The 21380-nt window shown below is 40.8% G+C and overlaps 1 protein-coding gene and 1 long non-coding RNA gene across 7 annotated transcripts in view; one reads left to right on the forward strand and one right to left on the reverse strand.

Annotated features, from left to right (window-relative positions):
* Positions 1–1279: 1279 nt before the first annotated feature.
* LOC310666777 lies at positions 1280–7584 on the reverse strand. The gene is made up of 2 exons (XR_014506029.1): positions 7155–7584; positions 1280–2370 (listed from the first exon to the last, which is right to left on the reverse strand). It is a non-coding gene; the product is annotated as an uncharacterized lncRNA (long non-coding RNA).
* Positions 7585–7620: 36 nt separating this feature from the next.
* The window catches only part of LOC310666591 (SITS-binding protein-like), a 38057-nt gene continuing 24297 nt past the window's right edge, over positions 7621–21380 (forward strand). Inside the window, exons 1-7 of one of the 6 annotated variants that reach the window (XM_083417634.1) lie at positions 7621–7755; positions 10570–10728; positions 12497–12567; positions 14989–15210; positions 17807–17978; positions 19693–19900; positions 20835–20985. In XM_083417634.1, coding sequence (XP_083273760.1) covers positions 12520–12567; positions 14989–15210; positions 17807–17978; positions 19693–19900; positions 20835–20985 — 801 coding nt within the window. In that variant the 5' untranslated portion in view covers positions 7621–7755; positions 10570–10728; positions 12497–12519. Of the gene's footprint in view, positions 7756–7838; positions 7855–7876; positions 8248–8292; positions 8403–10569; positions 10729–12496; positions 12568–14730; positions 15211–17806; positions 17979–19692; positions 19901–20834; positions 20986–21380 lie in introns of those variants that run through there. The other 5 variants (XM_083417636.1, XM_083417635.1, XM_083417633.1 and 2 more) reach the window with 5 other exon arrangements.

Here is a 21380-nt window from a genome sequence, read left to right on the forward strand (position 1 = left end):
CTGCTTAGAAGGCCACATCTTTCTCAGTGACGGTGTCCTTTTAAAGGAATCTTCCCAAACCCACCAGAAGTTTGGTCATCCCACACATCAGAGGCTGTGTACACATTATCAACTTAAAATGCACCCAAATCATTTTTTTCTCAGTTTGGATTGCAGCTGGCTTGCAGGGAACTGCATCAAAACACAGTACAGTGGTACCTCGGGTTAAGTACTTAATTCGTTCCGGAGGTCCGTTCTTAACCTGAAACTGTTCTTAACCTGAAGCACCACTTTAGCTAATGGGGCCTCCCACTGCCGCCGCGCCGCCGAAGCCCAATTTGTGTTCTTATCCTGAAGCAAAGTTCTTAACCTGAAGCACTATTTCTGGGTTAGCAGAGTGGGTAACCTGAAGCGTATGTAACCTGAAGCGTATGTAACCCGAGGCACCATTGTATTTCATAAGCAATGACAGGATAGATAACAGGATAGATATGGGAAGTTTTTAATGGTTGATCGTTTACTGTGTTTTTAATATTTTGTTGGGAGCTGCCCAGAGTGTCTGCGGCAACCCAGTCAAATGGGCAGCATATAAATGATAAAATTATTATTATTAAAACGCTAGATGCAAGATAAATGGGCGCATGTACACAGTCAGTGTCCAGTCCGCAGAAGACACTTTTGTTCAACCTGGCTCATGGCACGTTCTTGGAAACTGGAGACCTAGGTGCTGTGTTAGGTGCTTGTTTTAGTTTAGAAATGCAGGTTTAACTATTTTAGTTATTGCTTTCTTAAAATTGGTATTTCATGACGTTGTAAACAACCCTAGGCTCCAGTGAGAGGAAGGGCAGTATAGAAACACAACAATAATAAACGAGACTAAAAGGGAAATCAATCGCAACCAACTGTAGATAGGATGGGAAAAAATGGAATACAATAATAATCAAGTGGTATAGTGTCCACAATATAGGAAAAGTATTTTAATAAAAACCAATACCAATTAAAAACAACATCTGTCTCTAATAATGTCCAAAACAAAAAAAGTGCCAAATTAAAATAATGTGGAACAAGCAAGTATCCTCAAAATAGTTAGCATAGCTCATAAACTGTCACAAAATACACAAGAATGAAAATAAACGAATCAATAAAGTTAACAAACATAACCAATGTGTTTTGACCAAGGTCTTCCTCAGTGGTCAGAATAAAATAACTATAGTTCAGCAGATAGTAAATCAAATATTGCAGATGCAAATCACCAAATAGCACCACAATCACCAGTTAGAGGGTTTTGTTTTTTTAAAAAAAATGATAATGCTTATATAGCCTCAGTGCCACTTACAAATGTAATCTGATAAGCATGCAAGAAATAATTTGTTTCCCTCCAAATGGGGCCTCAGAACAAAGTATTCAAATATTATCTGGCTTGTAAGCCTTCAAGGCCCTGAGCTGTTATCTCTATTCTTAGGACTTAATTGAAAACACTGTTCTTTTAACTATTTCAGAAGCTCACACAGGAGTTGCCACATAAAGAAACTTCACATTTGCAAATGCTTCCCTTGCAGGAATATCCCCAGTATTTGTGCAAACATTAAATAAATCCAGTACACATATACAGCACAAGTACAGATAGATAACATAAATGGCCAATCATATATAGTTATAACATATTACAGGATTTAAGGTGAATTACACATTCTACCTTGTTTGTAGCCATTATCAACATCCAGCCAATCTCCTCATTTAGGTCAGTTGGTGCTTTAGTCTTAAAGTTGTAGATCCAAAACAATTCCCTCTGCAGTCGCCTTTGATGTAGCAGGGTGCCTTGAGCTTTCATCTTTTCAAGCAGAATCTTAAATCCTGAACATTATGCAAATAATCAACAAAAAGTTGGATTAAAGGAGCTTGCAACCTTTGTGTTCTAATACAACTTTTATGCTTACAGATTCTGACTTTAACAGCTCAAGATGTCATGTCCACATACACTTTATGGAATGCATAAGTAACAGCACCTCTCTCTCTCTCTCTCTCTCTGTGTGTGTGTGTGTGTGTTCAGTAGTATTTCTTTTAATTCATGCTGTGAGCTGCCCTGGGTCCTGCACTGTGAAAAAGCTGGGATAGAAAAAACAAATAATGTATACATACTAACACAAACACATTGAATTATATGCTAGTAATAGCACTTTTAAATCTTGACTATGAATGCTTTACAAAAGTAGCTATTTAAAAATTTTATTTATATATATTGGTCACAGTAATGAGGATCAGCAGACGGGTCCCATTATCATCTTGTGTCCTGGACAGATCACCGTGCTGCTGCTCCCAAGCAATATTCTTGGATTCACAAAGAGATTTGAGGACATTTCTATGACTTCTGTGCTCCAGCAGGTGGTGTTGCTAAACCAGGAGGTTAGGAGAAAGGCACGTTTATCATCTTTCTGCACTGTAGTGCTGGGATAGACTAGTTGCTGTTTCAGTATAGAAAACAAAGTGGCTGTACACAAAGTAGACTATCAAAACTGAACTTGTGTAGAAATTAAATGATGCATTACAAATGATGACACTTTAATGTACATAAACCCTATGGGTGGTGAGACAATTTTGTCTGTCTGTCTCTCTCTCTCTCTCTCTCTCTCTCTCTCTGTGTGTGTGTGTGTGTGTAAGAGAGAGAGAGAGAGAACAAACATAATTTCTTGAAATACATTTTGGTATAAAGCATCTTTTTCAATCATCTTTTTCACACTAGCAGTGTTGATGGAATGATCGTAGAGTATTTAGAAAATTATTTTGAAACTGTATAGTTTCAACCTGAATATTTGGAAATCAATGACAACACTATAAAATGCCAATAAACCTCCTTGACATCTTTCAGAAGGGGAACAAACCCAGGTAAGTGCTGCACCCCTGGAACTTCTCACATTGCTCAGAGAAATGGAGTGAACAGTATGAATATACAGCTTTTGCCACATAAATATAGTGACTAGATCTGCTCCAACCACCATCGTGTGAGCAGTCTTGTGTCAGAGTTGGCCATGAGGGTTCAACTGGAACATTTTAAAGAGGCAGAAGGAGTACAATACCCCATGAGTTTCAGTGATTTGTATTAAATTAAAAACAGCATTAAAACAAATGGATGAGCATCAGAAGCCAATGAATGGCAACAACATTCAAGGCTGATTTACACAAAGCTGGATGGGAGCCAAATGCAAAGTTCTCCACACGATGAAGCAATGGTGGGGTTGGGTACAATGCTAAAATGTTGACATGCCTTGAAAAATTGGGCATTGGACGAGCACTAAAACAATGTGTCCATGTACAAAGAAGCTGTTTCAGCACTTATCTAGGGTTCTGTGATTTGGCCAGGCTGGGTTTTTTCTTCTTCCCTGCAAGGCATTAGTATTTCATTCTCATGTATTTATTTGTGCTGAAAACTGATGAGGCATAATGAGGGACATCATGTTCTCTCTTAAAAAAAATAAATTATGTCAGGCTTTCAATGTGGAGGAGGAATGTAAAATATCTGAAAACATGCACATCAGCAAGTTCCCATTTCTTTCTCACAACACCAAGCCTATTACAATAAATTAAGTTATATCTCCCCTTTTTTGTACATTCTGCTGTTCTTCAGAGCACCTGTCAAGCCCTCCTCCCATTTTAAAAATAAAACTGGTGTGAAATCTTGAGAGCTAACATTCTCACAGAAAAAGCTAACACCACAACTCTTGGGAGACGGCAAAGGGCAGGCTTCTAAATCAGAAATGCTCAGTGACTATCCAGAGGTCTCCAATGACCATTAGAAACAACACACGAATGGAGAGCTACATCACCTACATCCACACTTACCTTTTCCCCTGCTCTTTCCAGGCATAGGTCTGTACTTAAAAGCCCCATGCCTGAGTGTGGGTTTGGGGTGTGTGTGTTTTTGCCCCAGAGTTTCCCCCACAAAAACCCACTCTTTAGCACTCATTTGGAGCAAACATCAATTTGGGTTTTAAGCAGATTGCTGTTTGCTCTGACTGAGTTTAAAGAGCAGATTCAGAGCAAAAAAAAAAAAAAAAGAGGGAGCTGCTTCTACACACAGCTTTAAAGCACAGACCATGCCTAGAAAGCACAGAGGAAAGGTAAGTGTGGATAAGCCCTCACATGCAGCCAGCAGTTCCAAGCTGTTTAAATTGACCTTATTTATAATAATTATTGGCATGGCCCTGTAGAGGAAGATGCCATTAGATCTAAGGGCTGGTAATGAAGAACTGTTGCTGTTTTGCATAGTGAGGCAATCTAGAAGGTCATGGGGCTTGAGGGAAAATGTGTTTGTGAATAAGTTACAAAAATATATTGGAAATAAATGTTTTAATTTCACATGGAGGTTTTTTTTGTTTTGTTTTGTTTTTTACCTAGTGTGTCAGCCTACTAATGGGGCATATCAAGCTAAAAAGTCAATGCTATATATCTATGGAGCAGACAGCAGAAGCACCAGTTTGACATATTTTGATTGGTGAACCAATGACAGGCACCATTTGCCCAAATCTCTGTGGACCTTTTTTTTTTACTGTTGTTTTAAGGCTATGTCGTGATGAATTATGGTAAATGTAGTTCAGAATCTGTTAGCTCATAAGCATTTTGTAACTGCTATCAACCATAAAACATATCTGAGAGAGACATGAGTAAAGGAAACCCTCAGAAAAAACAATAGTGACAATATAAGAGTGTATGGGAAACACTTTGTTATATAGCTGCGTGAGAATTAAGAATATAATGATGGCACATGAACAATCACATCTTAAAGAAGATATGTCTGATTTTATCCAAGATAAATATGAGATGAGACTGAAAGAGAAGGCAGGCCCCAAGAAATAAGAGAAATGCACAAAATGTTTTTCCTTAGTCAGGTCAAAGGAAAGCCATTTTTCTTGGCCACAGAAGGTAAACACAGAAGACCATTCAAGGAAAATATAATAAGATGAAGTGCCATTTTGAGCATGCTGCAATTTATCACAGGTAAGGAAAATATTCTTACTCCCCCACCCCTGCCCTCAGGGTGAATGTATTTCAGAGGGATAAGAGCTGGATTAGGGATGAGAAGAGACATTTAGGCCCAACATACAGACTGAAAATGGTTCCCTAATGAGGAATCATTGTAGAACCAACAGCTCTAGCTGAATGACTTTCCAATCATAACCAGTCATTGAAAGGGAAATATATCTTCTTCCCTGGCTTAGTTGCAAAGTGGTGACAGTTCCTAAACCCAGGAGCCATGCAGCTCAGCTGGCGCAACCAACAGCCTCTTCACACACTGAGTGTATCAGCTGGACTGGGGGAGAACACTAGGCCTGATTTCCTCCCAAAGTAAGAGAAGTGGGCATAGCTAAGCCTGGCAGGACAGCTTACTCTGTGGAATTAATGCATTGATTAGACTTCAGCATGCTAGTTCTATGAGGCTGGTTATTCCATACAGACAGCAATAATGCAATAAACTTTGGGAAGCATTGCAGAAAAATTGAATAATGTGTTGAATGACCTGGCCAAAACAGCAGCCTGGAGGGCCCCTAAATCAGACTGCATATTGTTATATTAGCATCATGAGCACAAATCGTAATGAATGCAAAATAAAAGGGGCATCTATTTATTCTTTGAACCGCCCTGAGATCCCCAGGTATAGGGCGGTATATAAATTAAATTCATCATCATCATCATCTAGAGGGCCCCTGCAAGCCATAGCAGTCCTAGCAGGAGTATCTTCCCTAGTATGATTTATCTTCCCTAGTATGATTTATCCAGGTATTTCTGTAGATTTTCCATATTATAAAGGCTTATTATTTTACTTGCTCATCTATTGTTCTCTGACATCCTACTTAAATTTCAATGTTTCTTATTGCTACTTGAAGACCTTCTCATTATATATTACTAAAATATCACAGAAAAAGAATGCCTTTCCCTTCTTCGTATTTATGTACCCTTTGCATATTTGTCCAGTCCTATTCTATCCATTGCTTAGCCAAACTATGCAATTAGGTCTTTTTATTCATCCCTCTAAACTCAGCATGTCTGCTCTCTCTGCAGTCGGCCCAATGCTTTTCTTGGGATAAGAAGCTGCGGTTTTGCATGCGGGAAAGAACATACCGGGCAAATAACTTCTCCTTCTCTCTCTCAAGACTTCAAAAGATGCCTTCATGCTCTACACAGGCATTGCTCAGTAAGTTATCAGGAATCAGATATACGGTACTTTGTAAGAACATTTGTAGGGCGTTGCAGACCCCAGGAAAATCCATGCACAACTCAACAAAGACTCCTGTACTGCAAACAATGGGCTGTCCGATGGCAGAGCAAGAGGAAGGCAGCTCATGCAGCTTATTTTTCTCTTCCTTTCTCTCAGTGTGGCTCTCAGGACTCTCACCAGTCTACCCTTCCTCCTCAGCCACACTCCTCTCCCTAGGTCACACCCCACATCAACTCCCCTTTGCACCCTCCTTGGATGTTTTTGCCGGAAGAGTGTAGCTATCATTAAAAATAGCTGAAAAACTCAACTGGGCAAGACTAAAAAAAGCTCCACAGCTTTGGCAAAAAAAAAATGAAAAAATGGCAACCCTTACAAACCCCACTCCCAAGTATACAACTTTTCCTGCTCCCTCCCTCACCTGAAGCATATTCTGTTCACGACTTCTGTTTATCTCACTGTTTGGAAGAGATTTGCAAGATCAAATGAAAGTCCCATCCTGTTTCCCCACATGGCCAACCAGATGCCTATGTGAGGCCTAAAAGCAGAACGGGAGCACAAGGCCCTCTCTTGTTCATGATCCCCCAGCAACTGGCAATCATACTACAGTGGTGCCTCGCAAGACGAAAAGAATCCGTTCCGCGAGTCTCTTCGTCTAGCGGTTTTTTCGTCTTGCGAAGCAAGCCCATTAGCGGATTAGCGGATTAGCGCTATTAGCGGTTTAGCGGCTATTAAAGGCTTAAGGGATTAGCGGATTAGCTGCTAAAAGGCTATTAGCAGCTTAGTGCCTTAGAAAAAGGGGGTGAGGAGCGAAAAAAAACCCCTAGGAATCGCAAGACATTTTCGTCTTGCGAAGCAAGCCCATAGCAAATTCGTTTTGCGAAGCACCTCCAAAACGGAAAACCCTTTTGTCTAGCGGGTTTTCCGTCTTGCGAGGCATTCGTCTTGCGGCGCACCACTGTACTACCTTTTTAAAGGACTTGTTCGGATTAATTACCGGTAGTTAGTGCCTTGTTTCACTGAGGGTGGTGCCTCTAACTTTGAGATACTGTATTGGTTATCATTTTCAATTTGTTTTATGCTCCTGTCTTTTGCTCTCAGGTGTCCTTTCCCATAATGATAAATGACAAACACCAATAATAATAATGAACCCAGGGCTTGGCATGTAAGTAGAGGAGGACCTGCTGGGAATCAAGCTGATTTTATGTGCACATTTATCCAGAACTAAATATTAAATACAGCTTTCAGCATGTGGGTTAGCAGCAATAAGTCTTCCTGCTCTGAACAGCTTATATGACATGCAGATGACTATGGCTACCAGGCCTACACACACAGCCTGTTGCTCCCAACTACTTTAGTGGGATTTAGGTAGCCTAACTGCAGGCAGGACTGCAGCCTCTGAATCTAGAGTTCCAGCACAAGCACCAATTTGATTCATTGCAGTTCTGCTAATTTAAATCCTGGCCTGCATTTCTCTATCAAATCCAGTTGGGAGCATCAGGAACTGGGGGCCTCCTTGGCTACTTAGGGATGATGAAATTAGTTGAAAGGGGAAAGCAACACAGAAGGTAGTAAAGGCAGGAATGTTTACAAGGCAGGCTTTATTGGCCAGTTGCTGTACGCCTGGCCTCAGCATCCGTGTGGATTAAGGAGCAGGCCCTTTAAATGTATTTATCATGAGTTAAATCTGATACAACGAGCTTTCGTGCCTTTGAGTTATAATTTTCCCTTCTGTTTTCATGTTTTATGTCTGACTCTGGTTCCTTGTGTGCTAAGCCCTGTAACTATTAACGGGCAGTTCTAAGGGGATTCCATAATACTGCTTTTGAAGAATATGGGGTTTGAGCCTGAGGCAATCTGCTGTTGAAACCTTTAAAAGCTTATAGCCTCCTGAAAGGGGAGATGGAGGGGAGAAACCCCAACTACTTCTCTCAAAACCTGCAGTCTTTGAAATAGCAACCATCAGGTGTTGAAATGAACAGATGGCAACAGTGAGATAATTCGGAGTTTTAGATGAACGTGAGGACATACCTCACTTTCAATGAGCACCGCTCTAGAATGTAAGTGAAACACAGCTTTCTTGGAATATAGGACTTGGAAATCCAAAACTGAAGCAAGCTTGTTTTCTTCTTCTCCAAAGCGTAGGATCCGAACATATGGATTTAAGTTACAAGAAATGAGATTCTGACTAAATATAAGGAAGAATTTTCTGATGGTAAGAGCTGTTCGACAGTTGGACAGACCCTCTTTGAAGATAGTGGACTCCCCTTCATTAGATGTTTTTAAGCAGAGGTTGGATGGCCATCTGTCATGGATGCTTTAGTTGAGATTCCTACACTGAAAGGGGTTGGACTAGATGTCCCTCAGGGTCCCTATTCTACAGAATCAATTTTATTATTCTACAGGGAACAACAAAAGGAATAACTTGCACCATTCTGAACAAGCCTTCCCCCTGAATTCATCATCTGGCTCCTGTGTTCCTCATCTGAGGCTCTTCTCCATGTGACCTCCTCCAAGTGAGGTGTGAAGGGTTGCAAGATGAGAACCTACATTTTCAGTGGTGACTTCCCGTTTGTGAAATGCTTTCCCCAGGGAGGCGTGTCTGGCAGGATCACTTTCTGTTTTTAGGTATTGGGCAAAAAATAAAAATTGCCCAGGCTTTTGGCCATTAATTTAAAGGACACTTAAGTATATTTGCAGCCACTTCTTTTGCTCATCTGTTTATTGGAGTGGGTTGAATTGAATCTGCCCTTTTATACATATTACCAATAAGCATTTGAGCTTGTTTTTTGCTCATTTTTATACTTGGTTTTAATGTTTGTCTTGTACGTTGCTTCAGGTTACTTTTGTGAAAAAAGTTAAATTATGATTATTGTTCCTGGAAAATGATTCACCTTTCGTTTGTAAAAGGGCCAACTAGAAGCCTTTCCCCAGTGCTTTTGCTTGTTTATGTTTGGGGTGTAGTTAACTCTTTTAATTTTTTTAAATTACCGCACTACTTCTGACATGTGTATGTTAAGTTACATATCTGGTCACCATTGTAGCAGCTTTTGTCATTTGTGGGGTGAGAGCAAAAAGTAAATGAAGGATCCAATCTTTCAGCTTAAGTGCCACGTTCCCTGTAGCAAGGTCAATGTTGTCATATGAGAGCAGCAACTCAAACCAAAGAATTGGTCATAAAACTAGATGTTGGAAGAGCTTGACTTGCTAAGGACACCCCAGAATTACTGGGTCCTGAGAATATTTGTATCAAGCACTCTATCTATGCTTTTGACGTATTAGTCAAACAGTCACAGGAACATTGGAAACTGCCTTATGTTGACCATGTTGACCACCTAGCTGCATTGACTGGCAAAGGCTTTCTAGGGTTTCAGGCAATAGTCTCTCTGGGCCCAACCTAAATATGATGGAGATTAAACCTGCTTGGAACATGTGTGTGTTGGATTCCAAGCCTTTATCAGCAGAAACTGGCAACTCTCCCAGGCACCCGGCTTGGAGTCCTGTTGACCTCCCGGTCTGCTCTCCCCGGCAAGGACCAGGCAGAGGTCGCGATAGGCGATCCTTCTCAGCGTGAGAAGAACACACCACTCTTTCCTGCCCCCCCGGCAGGGGAAAGAGATAAGACAGAAACGTATTTACATGGCTTTATTCCTGTCTTTGCAGTGTTACAGAAAACATGTCTGCTCTCATCAACCTCCAGCAGACGACTCCACAAGCACTTCCTGTGCAGCTCATATTACACTCTGAGCTAATTCCGGTGCTGTCTGTTTCCCACAGACACTCCCAACATCACATGACTTTTCCAAGCAATCAGCTTGCAGCATCATTGCTTCAATATCGTAACATCGTGCTCTACCACTCACCTTTGATAAATTTGTTCTGCCCTTCAAAGGGCTTGTCAACAATACTTCAGCTGGGTCCAACCTCATAAAGATTCATAAAACATAGCAACCACTACCATGGGTTTCATCCACTGGAAATCTTGCAATTATGTGCATATAAATACACATATAGACTCGCAACTCTACACAAGTAGAAATGTCATTGAATAACAATACACAATCACTTAACAGAGTAGTTATCATACCTCAGTAAATTGGTGCAATCTTGCCTGTTCTTTGACTGTGTGTTATTTCTGATTAGTTTACTGTGATGCATAAAACGAGTTATATCATATCTGGCTAGCTTGGATGACTGGGTTTTGTCTTGGGTCTGCTGCTCTGATGTCTGGATCAGGATGACATTATCATGGCAACCTTTTGGATGTCACCACATGGCATCATCACTTTGAACGCACAATAGTTCAATGGTATCCACCCACAGCTGTTGTTGATGCATTTTGCTCTGAGATCGGCACTAACCTTCCTGTTTTTCTTCAACAGCTTTTCCAAGATTTTTGCAAGCAGTATTTTAGAAGCCTTGGATTACGCAGAACCAATCTGTCTGAGGAACAGTCACATCTACTGCTTTGTATTTTTTACCGAAGCTTCTGGCTTCTGCCAGGTGAAATTGCTGATCTTCCAACAGCTTACAAGAAGAAGGTAAGGTTTATTTTACTGGAAGTCTATTTAATTGAAACTGGAATAATCTGGTAATGTTTCCTTCTTAATTATTTGTTGTTACACCACAGAATGCAGAGAAATAAGTGTTCATTCCCCCCCCCCCCGGTCTCTATTTCCAATTGTCTATAGTCAGGATGTGCTAATAACCACTTTCCCCCATACTTTACCCTAACAATAATTATCACTGTAATAATTATGATGAGGAACACACACACACACACACACCAACTTTCAACAATTATTTTTTAAAAAAACATTCACAATATTTAAAAAAGGAACATAAAAGACTACCTTACACTAGGTCAGATGATTTGTCCATCTGATTGTCTATTCAACTCTAATGACCAATCTTTTCTCATTTTAACCCTAAAGTGGATTAATTCATTTTTATTATTATTATTGCTGGGCACTTTTCTAAAGACTTTCTTCAGGAGCTACAGTTCTAGAACTATTTCCATTACTAAGAACTTTCACATTCTCAGATGCAAACCTGCCTGACTGTCTTGAAGACAATCAAGTACCTTCAGAACTACCTTTTCATTTATTTATTTTACTGTTTATTAAATTTTCCACCCTTCACCTGAGGATCACAGAGTGGTTTACAATATACAAACACAAAAAATGCGCACCGTAGTAACAAACAAACAAAAATAATTCCCACAAACCTACCTGTCCAATAATCTGAGAGACGGTATGGTGGAGTTGCTATAGTGGCAGACTAGGACCCGGAGTCCTGGGTTCAGATCCATACTCACTCATGAAGCTCACTGGGTGATCTTGGGTGAGTCTTTTAGAGCCTAACCTACCGTATGGGCCAGCATTCAACTACCTTGTCCCACCAGCACAAGTATTATTTTGCACAATGGAACTTCCCCCTCTCCCCATGCATGCCTGGTGGCCTCGCCAAACCTGTTCCAGAGGATTAGGGGGAGGGAGCCCCTAGAACAGATTTAGGGGGTGCAGAGGGGGAGGAGGGGGGGGAAATGTTCCATTGCACAAGCAGAAATCCTTGTGTTGACAGAATGTTCACTTAGCACTACATTGGATTCTGCACAGGGTTGTTGTGAGGATAAGCAGGCGTGGTGGAGGTGATGGGAGAAACATGTTCACTTCCCTAAGCTACTTAGAGGAAGAGTAGGAAATTGAATGGAGATAGCTGGCTTCCTTAAAGCCACAATTTAGTCTTATTGTTTATGAGAGATGAGAAGAATCCAATGCATTCATAACAAATGAAAACACACTTATATATCAGACAGCAATGATTTATTGTTAAAACACTCAATAAAAGCCTTCGAGTTCCTTGTAAACAGCTGGGCCTTGTCCTTTTTCTTTTACTCTTAACCATGGGTAGGCAAACTAAGGCCCGGGGACCGGATCCAGTCCAACTGCCTTCTAAATCTTGCCCACCGGCGGTCCGGGAATCAGTGTGTTTTTACATGAGTAGAATGTGTCCTTTTATTTAAAATGCATCTCTGGGTTATTTGTGGGGCATAGGAATTCGTTCATTTTTTTTTCTTCAGAATATGGTCCGGCCCCCCACTTTAGATTAAGTTTATGACTAGTTCACACTGACACATGGATCAGAACCATCTGGGGTCAATAAGACTTTCTGGGTGGCTTTGCATTATGTTTCAGACTCAAAGGCTGCTTTGTCATATTTCCTTAATCCTTATTTGCACTCACTGGCCCTTTAGCTGTTGTACCATGATATCACCCGCTAATCAAGTGCTATTTCCTCCCGCCGCAGGAATCCAGTTAGCTCTGGAAACAATGCCAAATCGCTGCTCTGGAACCTTGATTGTTTCCCTTCAGTTTCAGGTGAGTCAATTGCTCTGGGACTGATTTTAAACTTCTATGGATTAAGTAAGCATATAGCTCATTTGTATACTAGCAATGCAATCTGATCCATGTTTTTGCATGCTTCCAAAAGCAAACTGTGCATTCATATAAATGGCCAGCATGCTGGTGCACATTGCTTAGCAGTTTCTGGGGTGCTCCTCCCCTGCTGCTGTGCCATGGACAAAACAAAATGTCTTGTCATGTTGTTGAAATCCAGACTCATGGTTTATTTCTTCCAAACTGAGTGGTAGCCAAAGTTGGTTCTTGGTTTACCACTTGTGGTTTGTTTGGAGAAACAAGTCACAAGCCTGGGTTCAGACAGCCCAACAAACCAGACTTGAGCTTCTTTCATCTATAGCATGATGGTAGCAAGCGCAGGAATGCCACTGGAACTTTTGAGCAGGGTTCTACATGAGTGTAGTTGGCTTTAAATTATTGTTTGATGTGATGTTTGAACTGTGAATTGTGTTTGAGGCCACAGAGTGGAAACAAGTTGTGATAGAACACTCTAAATGACTTCCATGAATATGGGACTTGGAACTGCCCAGTTCAGATGTTTGTCAGTCCTGGTTCTGGCAGGTTAAAGAGATATGTGAAGTTATAAAACTCCACCACTTTTAAAGCTGCTGGTTTTTATTGTGCCATTCTTGCCTTTATTTATTTTGAAAACAGTGCTTGTGGAGGAAGAAGCATTCCCTTTGGCAAACCCCACTCTCTTTGGGAGATGGTAGTGTTTGTGCTAAAACTATTTTCTAAGCTCTACCTGAAAGCAAATGAAAACTAGTCCAGATCTTTATGTCCTTCCCAGAACTTTGATGTAGAAAAATAACATTTGGAAAGAGAATGAATTGTGTTCTTCGTTGTGTAACCAGCATAGCTCTTTCAGTTGAGCTTATCTGGTTTATATTAATGAAAAGCTGATCTTTGTTCCATTTAAATGGAATATTTTAAGTAAATATTTTTCCCTTTGCAAAAGAGCCCCGAGAGCTAAAGGTTCTGCCTCTGTCTTTAAAATTAAGAAGTAGTTAAAAAGAGTGCGAGAGAATCTCTAAAACTTTGGGGGTTGTGTATGTGGGGGTCTGTTCCTCATTAGAAAATAATTTCAATTAAGCTGCCATCCTAAAACAGATTTATCAAGGAGTAATCCCTGTTAAACTTACTTCTGGGTAAACATCCATAAGATTGCACTGCACGGCCCCTAAAAATAATAGAGAGTGTTTAATGCACTCTGTGTGAAATCTGACCAGAGCCAAGAAGACCAAATACATAACGGTATCTATTGTGCATAATGTAACACCGTGACATCTGACATCTGTAAAGTATTCTGATCAAAGACTCAAGCCCTCACTAATGTAAATGCTAAAAATTCAATTCGACATTCAAGGACCCCGTGCTTATTTACATCATCAAAGATTTATGATTAACACTCTTCAAAACTGTGATAGCTCAACAGAATATAATAAGACATTTATTATTTCAGACTCCTGGCTTTTAATTTTGATTTGGCAACCATATTCGGGGCTAATAAGCTTTAACGATGCTTTCAAAGTGAGCTGGTCATCTGTGGGTCGCTGTTACAGTTTTGGGGGCTTCAAAAGGTTGAGTCCAGATCCAGAAGCGGAGCTGGATTGACAGTTTGTCATTTCTTATAACACAGATGCTTCCCACTTACCTGTTCTGTCTCTCATCTAGGATCCAGGGTCTCACTGCGTATGTGCGCTTCTATTAAGTTATGGACAGAGTTCCTGATTAGGCACAGTCTTACAGCCCAAAGAAATGTCATGGCTCAAGGACCTAGGACAAATCTGGCAGGGGCAAATGGATCTGACACCACACATTTGCAGCTATATTTTGTAGGCTTTCTATGCTGCTAGCGCAGAACTGGCTAGAATCACTTCCCCAGACTTAAGTCTCTCTTTTGAATGTAATGCAGTGAGAAGTGCTGGGAAAAGCTTTGAAAAGTTGTACCTTTCCCCACTTCTTTTTTGTTCTCTCCCTCCCCTGGGCAGGGATAGTGCGAAGTTACTCATGGACAGCAGGGGGGGAAGAATCAAATCTGAACTGAGCTTCCTGCAAAGCTCTAAAAAGGGGAGAGCTCTGTGCCTTGAGAGTCCTTCCTAGATCATATGGGGGGGAAATATTCTTCATGTGAGTAAAATGCCTCACAATCGTCCCAGGAACCCGACTCCAGTTCCAGAGGTGACGTGGGATTCTGGGCTGAAGGAAATGAATGAGACCTGGAAAGGAGCAATTGCCTGCCTTGGGGTAGCTGTGTTCTTTGTGATGACTATTGGGATTATCTACTGGCAAGTGGTGGATCAGCCAAACAAAAATTGGATCCTGAAAGGGAACGCCAGTGGTCTTATTTGGGAAAGAAGAGCTCATTCCCTCATCCTGCAGACTCTGAGTGAGGACAAAACTTTCCTGGAGATTCACATGGGAAGACTCTCAGATGTGGAGGTACCTTTAATGAAGAATCTGTGTTGGATAAACAAGACGGAATTCTGTTACACCTGGGAAGCCACCGCACATTTGAATATCTCCTTGGAGTCCAGCCTTTCTTCCAACACGGAGTGCTACAGCATCGGTTGGACGCCTCTGCACTGCCAGGTTAAGATCAAGGTAATTAACTGCAGCCTCAGTTTCGCTAAATATTACGCTCATGTCGCATTCCCAACAAACTTTACAGAGTGTGAACGTCAACACTGATAAAGATGCCAGTAATATCCATGCTAATCAAAATAAGCATTGACATCTTAAACCTGGTCCTTGCAGTAAATGTAGATTTGCATTTTTGTTGTTGCCTATTTATGAAAATCCTGGTTTTTTAAGGTAAAAGTTCAACCCCCTAAAAGAATCTCCAGGATCCCTTGGCAAATACCAAGATATCTGCAGACAAAGATAAAATTGCAAGAATACAAAGGTAAATCAGCCAGCTAAATCCAAAATCAGTTCTAGCTCTGCACCATTGTAGTGTTGTGTATAACCAGAGTGTGGAAGAACCACCTTTCTAAAAATGAACCAAGTAATACCTAAAATCATATCGGTCTCTGAAAATTGCAAGCTAAGAAAGTTCCCTTGCCACCATAGTCATGACATAACTTATTATTATTATTTATCATAGAATGACAGCGGGAGTCTTCAAAACAGCTTTTTTTCTGTGCTCCAAAAAAGGAGGGGGTGCTTTATAATTCTTGGGAAAGTAACAAATCTATCTGCGCCGGCATTGAAATCTAAGAACTGTGTTTTTCTCTGGATATACTGAAAGCTGGATAGGAGTGTTTTGGCATCTCCTGCATGTATGAACTTCTTACAACAATATAGGATTTGGGCAGCAGTCCCAGGCATATGAAACATCCCACTAAAATGCGTAGGATTTTCCTCCAAGTAAATATGTTTATGAGTCAGCATTAAACACATATTTTATGGACAGGATTTTGCAGCAATATCTAGAATATCTTGCACTTGGCTTTTCAGCCTCAACCATTTCAGGATCTGAGACAGGTTGAAAAATATTTATGTGGACCTATTGACATATAAGAAATTAGAACAATTCAAAAGAATGTGATCCTAAGCTGACATACTTGGTTGGAAGTAGGGGTATTTTCTTGAGCGATGTAAATAACTCTCTTGAATCAGGAATGCACCACTCATTGGCAATGCTAATGCAGGAATGCTTTTAAATAATGTTTTTTAAAAAAATAAAGATACATTTAAAATACAAAGAACAGAATGTACATTCCAGCCAAATGAGGTTTTATTTTGGAATTAAAGACATAGGAAATGCAAACCAACTATCGTGAATGAACAGCTTTTTAAATCAGTGGGTGATCTGCTTGCTTTGACTATCTGACCTATTTTTGCTCTCAATGCACAGCATATGCCTTGTTTGTTTTAGTGTACTGGTATGCTAGCAGTACCTGAAAGAAATTCAAAATCTGTGCAGTCATGTTTTCTATGTAAAATACAATTTTTAGTTCAGGATCTTGGGGAGGAAGAGGCCAGTTAGCATAAACAGCTCTAATTAAACCACTCAGTTTTAAGCATGAGGCTCACACTGGGTCAAATTCTTTGACCTCAATTAGGCATTCTGGTTCATGCTAGAATTTCTGCAGACTTTCAAAAGGTTTAGCAATCATAGGAGTACCCTAATCAAAGTCTCAAAAATGAAGCCAAGCCTTTTTCAGAGATTCATAGATTGAACTGAAAGGACCTTGCCATAGCTTTGTGTTATCATGGTCCCATATAGACTAAGCATATGGAACCAAAGACTTCTCAGTTGTACAATGATACAGAGAAACTCTTGCACTGATTGCATTAGGGGGCTGAGAATGCCCAGGAAGCAACATTCAGATGCATATCAAAGACTAAGGAAGAAAAAGCCAGAGTGTCAAACTGGAAACATGCAATTGTTTTTTAGGAGAGTTCTAAGTGATACAATAAAGGCAACTTGCTTTTGGTCTACACAACAGGCAGGTTTCTTTTATCCTGCTGTCATCATGATCAAATAGACTTTTGGGAACATTCTCCACATCTGCCAAACCTGCTTATCGGAAGCAGTCATAGCACAAGTGTGCATGGTATAATCAGTTACGCTCCTTTTCCTCTACTCAGGGAGGGTAGGGGGGAACTGACATCCAGTTTTGGTTATAAAATGGGAAAGCCAAGCCAGAATTAGCTTTATTAAATATATTTCAAGACAAAAATATGGATTTACATAATAAAGAATTAATGAACCACTTAGACGCAACAAAACCAGACACTGGAGAGGCATTTCTGGCACAATGATAGACAATTGGTACAGAACAGTTTGAGAAATATGACTAGAAATCTTCCCCTCATTAGTGGCTGATCAACCGTAACTATGTAAAGGAGACGACATAAATGTTAACCCTGATGCCGTCAAAAACTCCAAAATCCCTTTTGAAATGTGCCTGGGCTTTCATCTAAGAGGCCTTGTGCTATTAGCCAGTGATTATGCAATCACATGGGAAGTTAAACTTGATGATCTCATTTGTTCAGTGGAAGTAAATGCTTTTAAAAGGGTCTGGGGCAAACTGAATATTTGAGTAAAAATAACCCCACAGCTGGGTGAATAAGGTTGGAGCAAGGACAGGTCATATGGGCACAAACATGTACCCTTGCATATTTTATAGATTTAACCAAGGCTATTCTTCAAAATTATACATTAGTTTTTCTGTAATATTTTGCTTTCTAGGACTGCTTTTCCATGGTAAATATTTCCTGGTATGGAGGAGCAAGTGTCAGCAGCCAGCATTGGCCTCTGAACAACGTGAGCATCAAGTCCCAGCCATTCATTATCAGCAACCTTGCCAAAACCCCAGCTGCTTATGGCTCTGTCTTAGAAAGATATTTTTTGGGATCAACTGGTAAGAGTTGCCTTCCTTGCTTGATTTCCCAACATTGTTGACTATAAATAGCTTTTCTATGGCTTTAGTCTTTTCTTTTCTTTTCTTTTTAATACAGTCCAACTGAGTGAGAAATTAAGAAGGTTACTAGGGTTGTATCTTCTCCAAGAAAGGTGGCTAACTACATCAAGTACCTGCATCACTGATACAGTGAACAGAGAGTGATGTATCATACCTTAATAGTTGGATGGCCATGGACTCTACTTTAGAGGACAGTCCTCTGTTTGAATGGCTGTCTGGTCCAAATCCAGTTTTAAAGAACCATAAGAAGGAAGAGTGAGCAGGAGTCTCCAAGCTGTCCACCAACACAGGTCACCTGGCCACATTCTTTCCCATTACAGTGAGATTATACATATATAAAGTAGCATATGCAAGTTTTATGCAATCCCGTGTCCTCTTTTTTGTTGACGCGGTTCCTCTTTTTTGCAGTGTGTACACGACCACCTTACTAGTGCATTGTGCAGCAATGGTTTCGAATATTAGCTTTTGATGTGGAAATTCCTCTTACTTTCTTTTCTTTCTGAGGAAGAGCTCAAATTTGCCTTCCTTAAAAAACAAAAACAAAAACTAACCTAACAAAAAAGAAAAGCGAAGATGTATGAGGAAGGATATGCCCTCCCCACATTCCATTCCCTTTCTACCAGTGCATTAAATCCTAGTACATTAGCCCCAGGCACATAAGATTTGAACTGGTTTGTATTCTAATTTGTCTAAAATGTCTACACTGGCCAGGCAAAATTGCTAGTCAATTTCCCTTCTGCACCATAGCTCACAGTAACTTTTTGACGTGTGACGTTAATAGCATGGCAGAATTTCAGAAGACGTGTTGTTGCCACTAGTGTACAGAGCAGGGATTGCTAACATGGTGCCCTCCAGATGTTGTTGGATTCCAGCTCCCAACAGCCCTAGCTAGCATGGCCAAAGGTCAGAAATGTTGCTAGTTAATACTCCAGCAATATCTGGAGGGCACCACAGTGTTTACCTTTGGTATAGAGTCTGGGAGCTTCTGTGTCTCTTTGCCATGTTGCATTTTAGAAGGACAGGGAATGACTCTTCCTAAAGGAGGATAGACCACATCTCTGGGCTTAGTATCACCCTATGAGGAGGATTCTCTATCAGGATCAACAACTTTGGAAGGCCTGGCTGTGTTCAGTTTGGAGATGCTTCGCAAGTCCATGATTAAAAGAAGAAAAAAATCTAATTACATTGATGGTATTCAATCAGTTACGAGATTTTGATACCTAATTATAGTTATTAGACATACTATGCAATAAGTAAACAACAGAATGTTTACGATCTCAGCCATGAGCAATATAACTCGCAGTCTCTACAAGGCTTATGTGCCTTTGACAACAACAAAAAGCAGAGCCACATGGAGTCCCTGTTTTATTCCCTAAATAAGCAAATTTGCTAGAATGTCAACAGCTAGTGTCAATTTTCTAGGACAATTAGGATGGCACAGAGAAATGTGCACCCTTGGATGCAGGCAGAGAAGTATATGTAGGCTTATGCCCTTTTGTCATCATCTGCACAGAAATGGAAGTGAGTGAGTTCTGATTTCTCACACTGGATTAAAAAATGAAACTGGAATTTCACCAAATGCATGACAAAGTAAAGCACAGTCCCAACTGTCTGATTTCTTTTTTATACGTTTGTGTGTTTGTTATCTCTAAAGGAGTGACAGTGATGATTGCCTCAGACATGCCCATCTTCCTCTCAGTAGAGAGGAACAAACATTTTTGCCTTGAGAGTACGCTTGGCGTCAACATGGCATCCCTGCAGTACACAGTGTGTGTCAGTCAAAACATCACGTCTGCCCATCAGGAAGTGGGAAGCCAGCTTTCAGGACATCAGCGGAAGCTGCCAGATACTGACATACTAAGGTAAGAAAGATATCAGAAAAGTGTGGTCTAACATTAAGCACCCAACCAGCTATAGGATGGCAAGATCTTAAGGGTATGGGTACATGCAAAGGTATATAACAGAAATCCAAAAAGGCAGACTGTAAAATAGTAGTAGTTGTTGGTTTTCTTATTCCTTTTATATATATAAAACCCACTTTTAGGTCCAGTGTAATATAGTTCTGGGAGCTGCTCCCAGTCACCAGTCTAGCAGCCACATTCTGAAGTAATTGCAGTTTCTGAATCACCTTCAAAGGTAGCTGCACATAGAGTATGTTGCAGTAGGGCCAGTCCTGATTAATATTATACTATGAACCTGAGAAGGGATTTGGGTAGCGCTGTGGTCTAAACCACTGAGCCTAGGGCTTGCCGATCGGAAGGTCGATGGTTCGAATCCCTATGACAGGGTGAGCTCCCGTTGCTCGGCCCCAGCTCCTGCCCACCTAGCAGTTCAAAAGCAGGTCCAAGTGCAAGTAGATAAATAGGCGGGAAGGTAAACGGTGTTTCCGTGTGCTGCTCTGGTTTGCCAGAAGCGGCTTATGCTGGCCACATGACCTGGAAAAACTGTCTGCGGAGAAACGCCAGATCCCTCGGCCAGTAAAGCGAGATGAGCGCCGCAACCCCAGAGTCATTCGTGACTGGACTTAACTGTCAGAGGTCCTTTACCTTTACCTTATGAACCTGAGAAATGGAATCAAGGGGGGAAATTGCATATCCTATTAGACAGGAACATAAGTTTTCTGCCAGCATGAGTCCCCTCCCTTTTTAAACATCTGCAGGCATATACTAGATATGCTGGTTTAACCCAGCTATTTTAGTTTTGTGACTTCCTTCTCATCTTGAAAAACCTGTGGGCTAGATAATAAATAAGTGTTAAGCTCAAGCAAGGCTTCTTTCTTTAACTACACCAATACAGGTTGCCTGTCTGGAGCTATTACAGAGCAGCAGATTCTGCTGCCAAGGTGGAGCGAGGATTAAGATATTTCTTCAACAGACTGCAAAGGCATCACCTCGGGGAGGGGCTAATCGCTCTCAGTGAACTTTCCACAGTGCTACTTGGTAATACGGTATGTGCATCTTTGGAGGTCACGGGCAAGCTGCAGAGCTAGAGGGCAGCATTTTCACCCACCCTGTTAATTCCTCAAATATATATCTTCCCCAGCATTCTGCATTAAATTGTTATAGCTAAAGTATCACTTTTCAAAACCTTAGCCAGCAAACTCCCATTTTCCATGTACAGGAGTGTTTTCACAGACTTTGACGACAGCTGGATTTGGTGTTTGATATCACCAGACAAATAAAATACAGAGTCCAGTTTTTCAACAGGGGTTTTGCACACCTACTTGGCACACAGTTGTACACACACACACACACACACACACGTGCACCAGTAGTCCAATATGTCTTAAGCATGGGAGGCAATTTTATAGATGCAAACCCACAAATACAGGTGGGTTTTGTG

The sequence above is a fragment of the Podarcis tiliguerta genome (genome assembly GCF_965153285.1).
Source record: "Podarcis tiliguerta genome assembly, chromosome: 1".
NCBI lineage: Eukaryota > Metazoa > Chordata > Lepidosauria > Squamata > Lacertidae > Podarcis > Podarcis tiliguerta.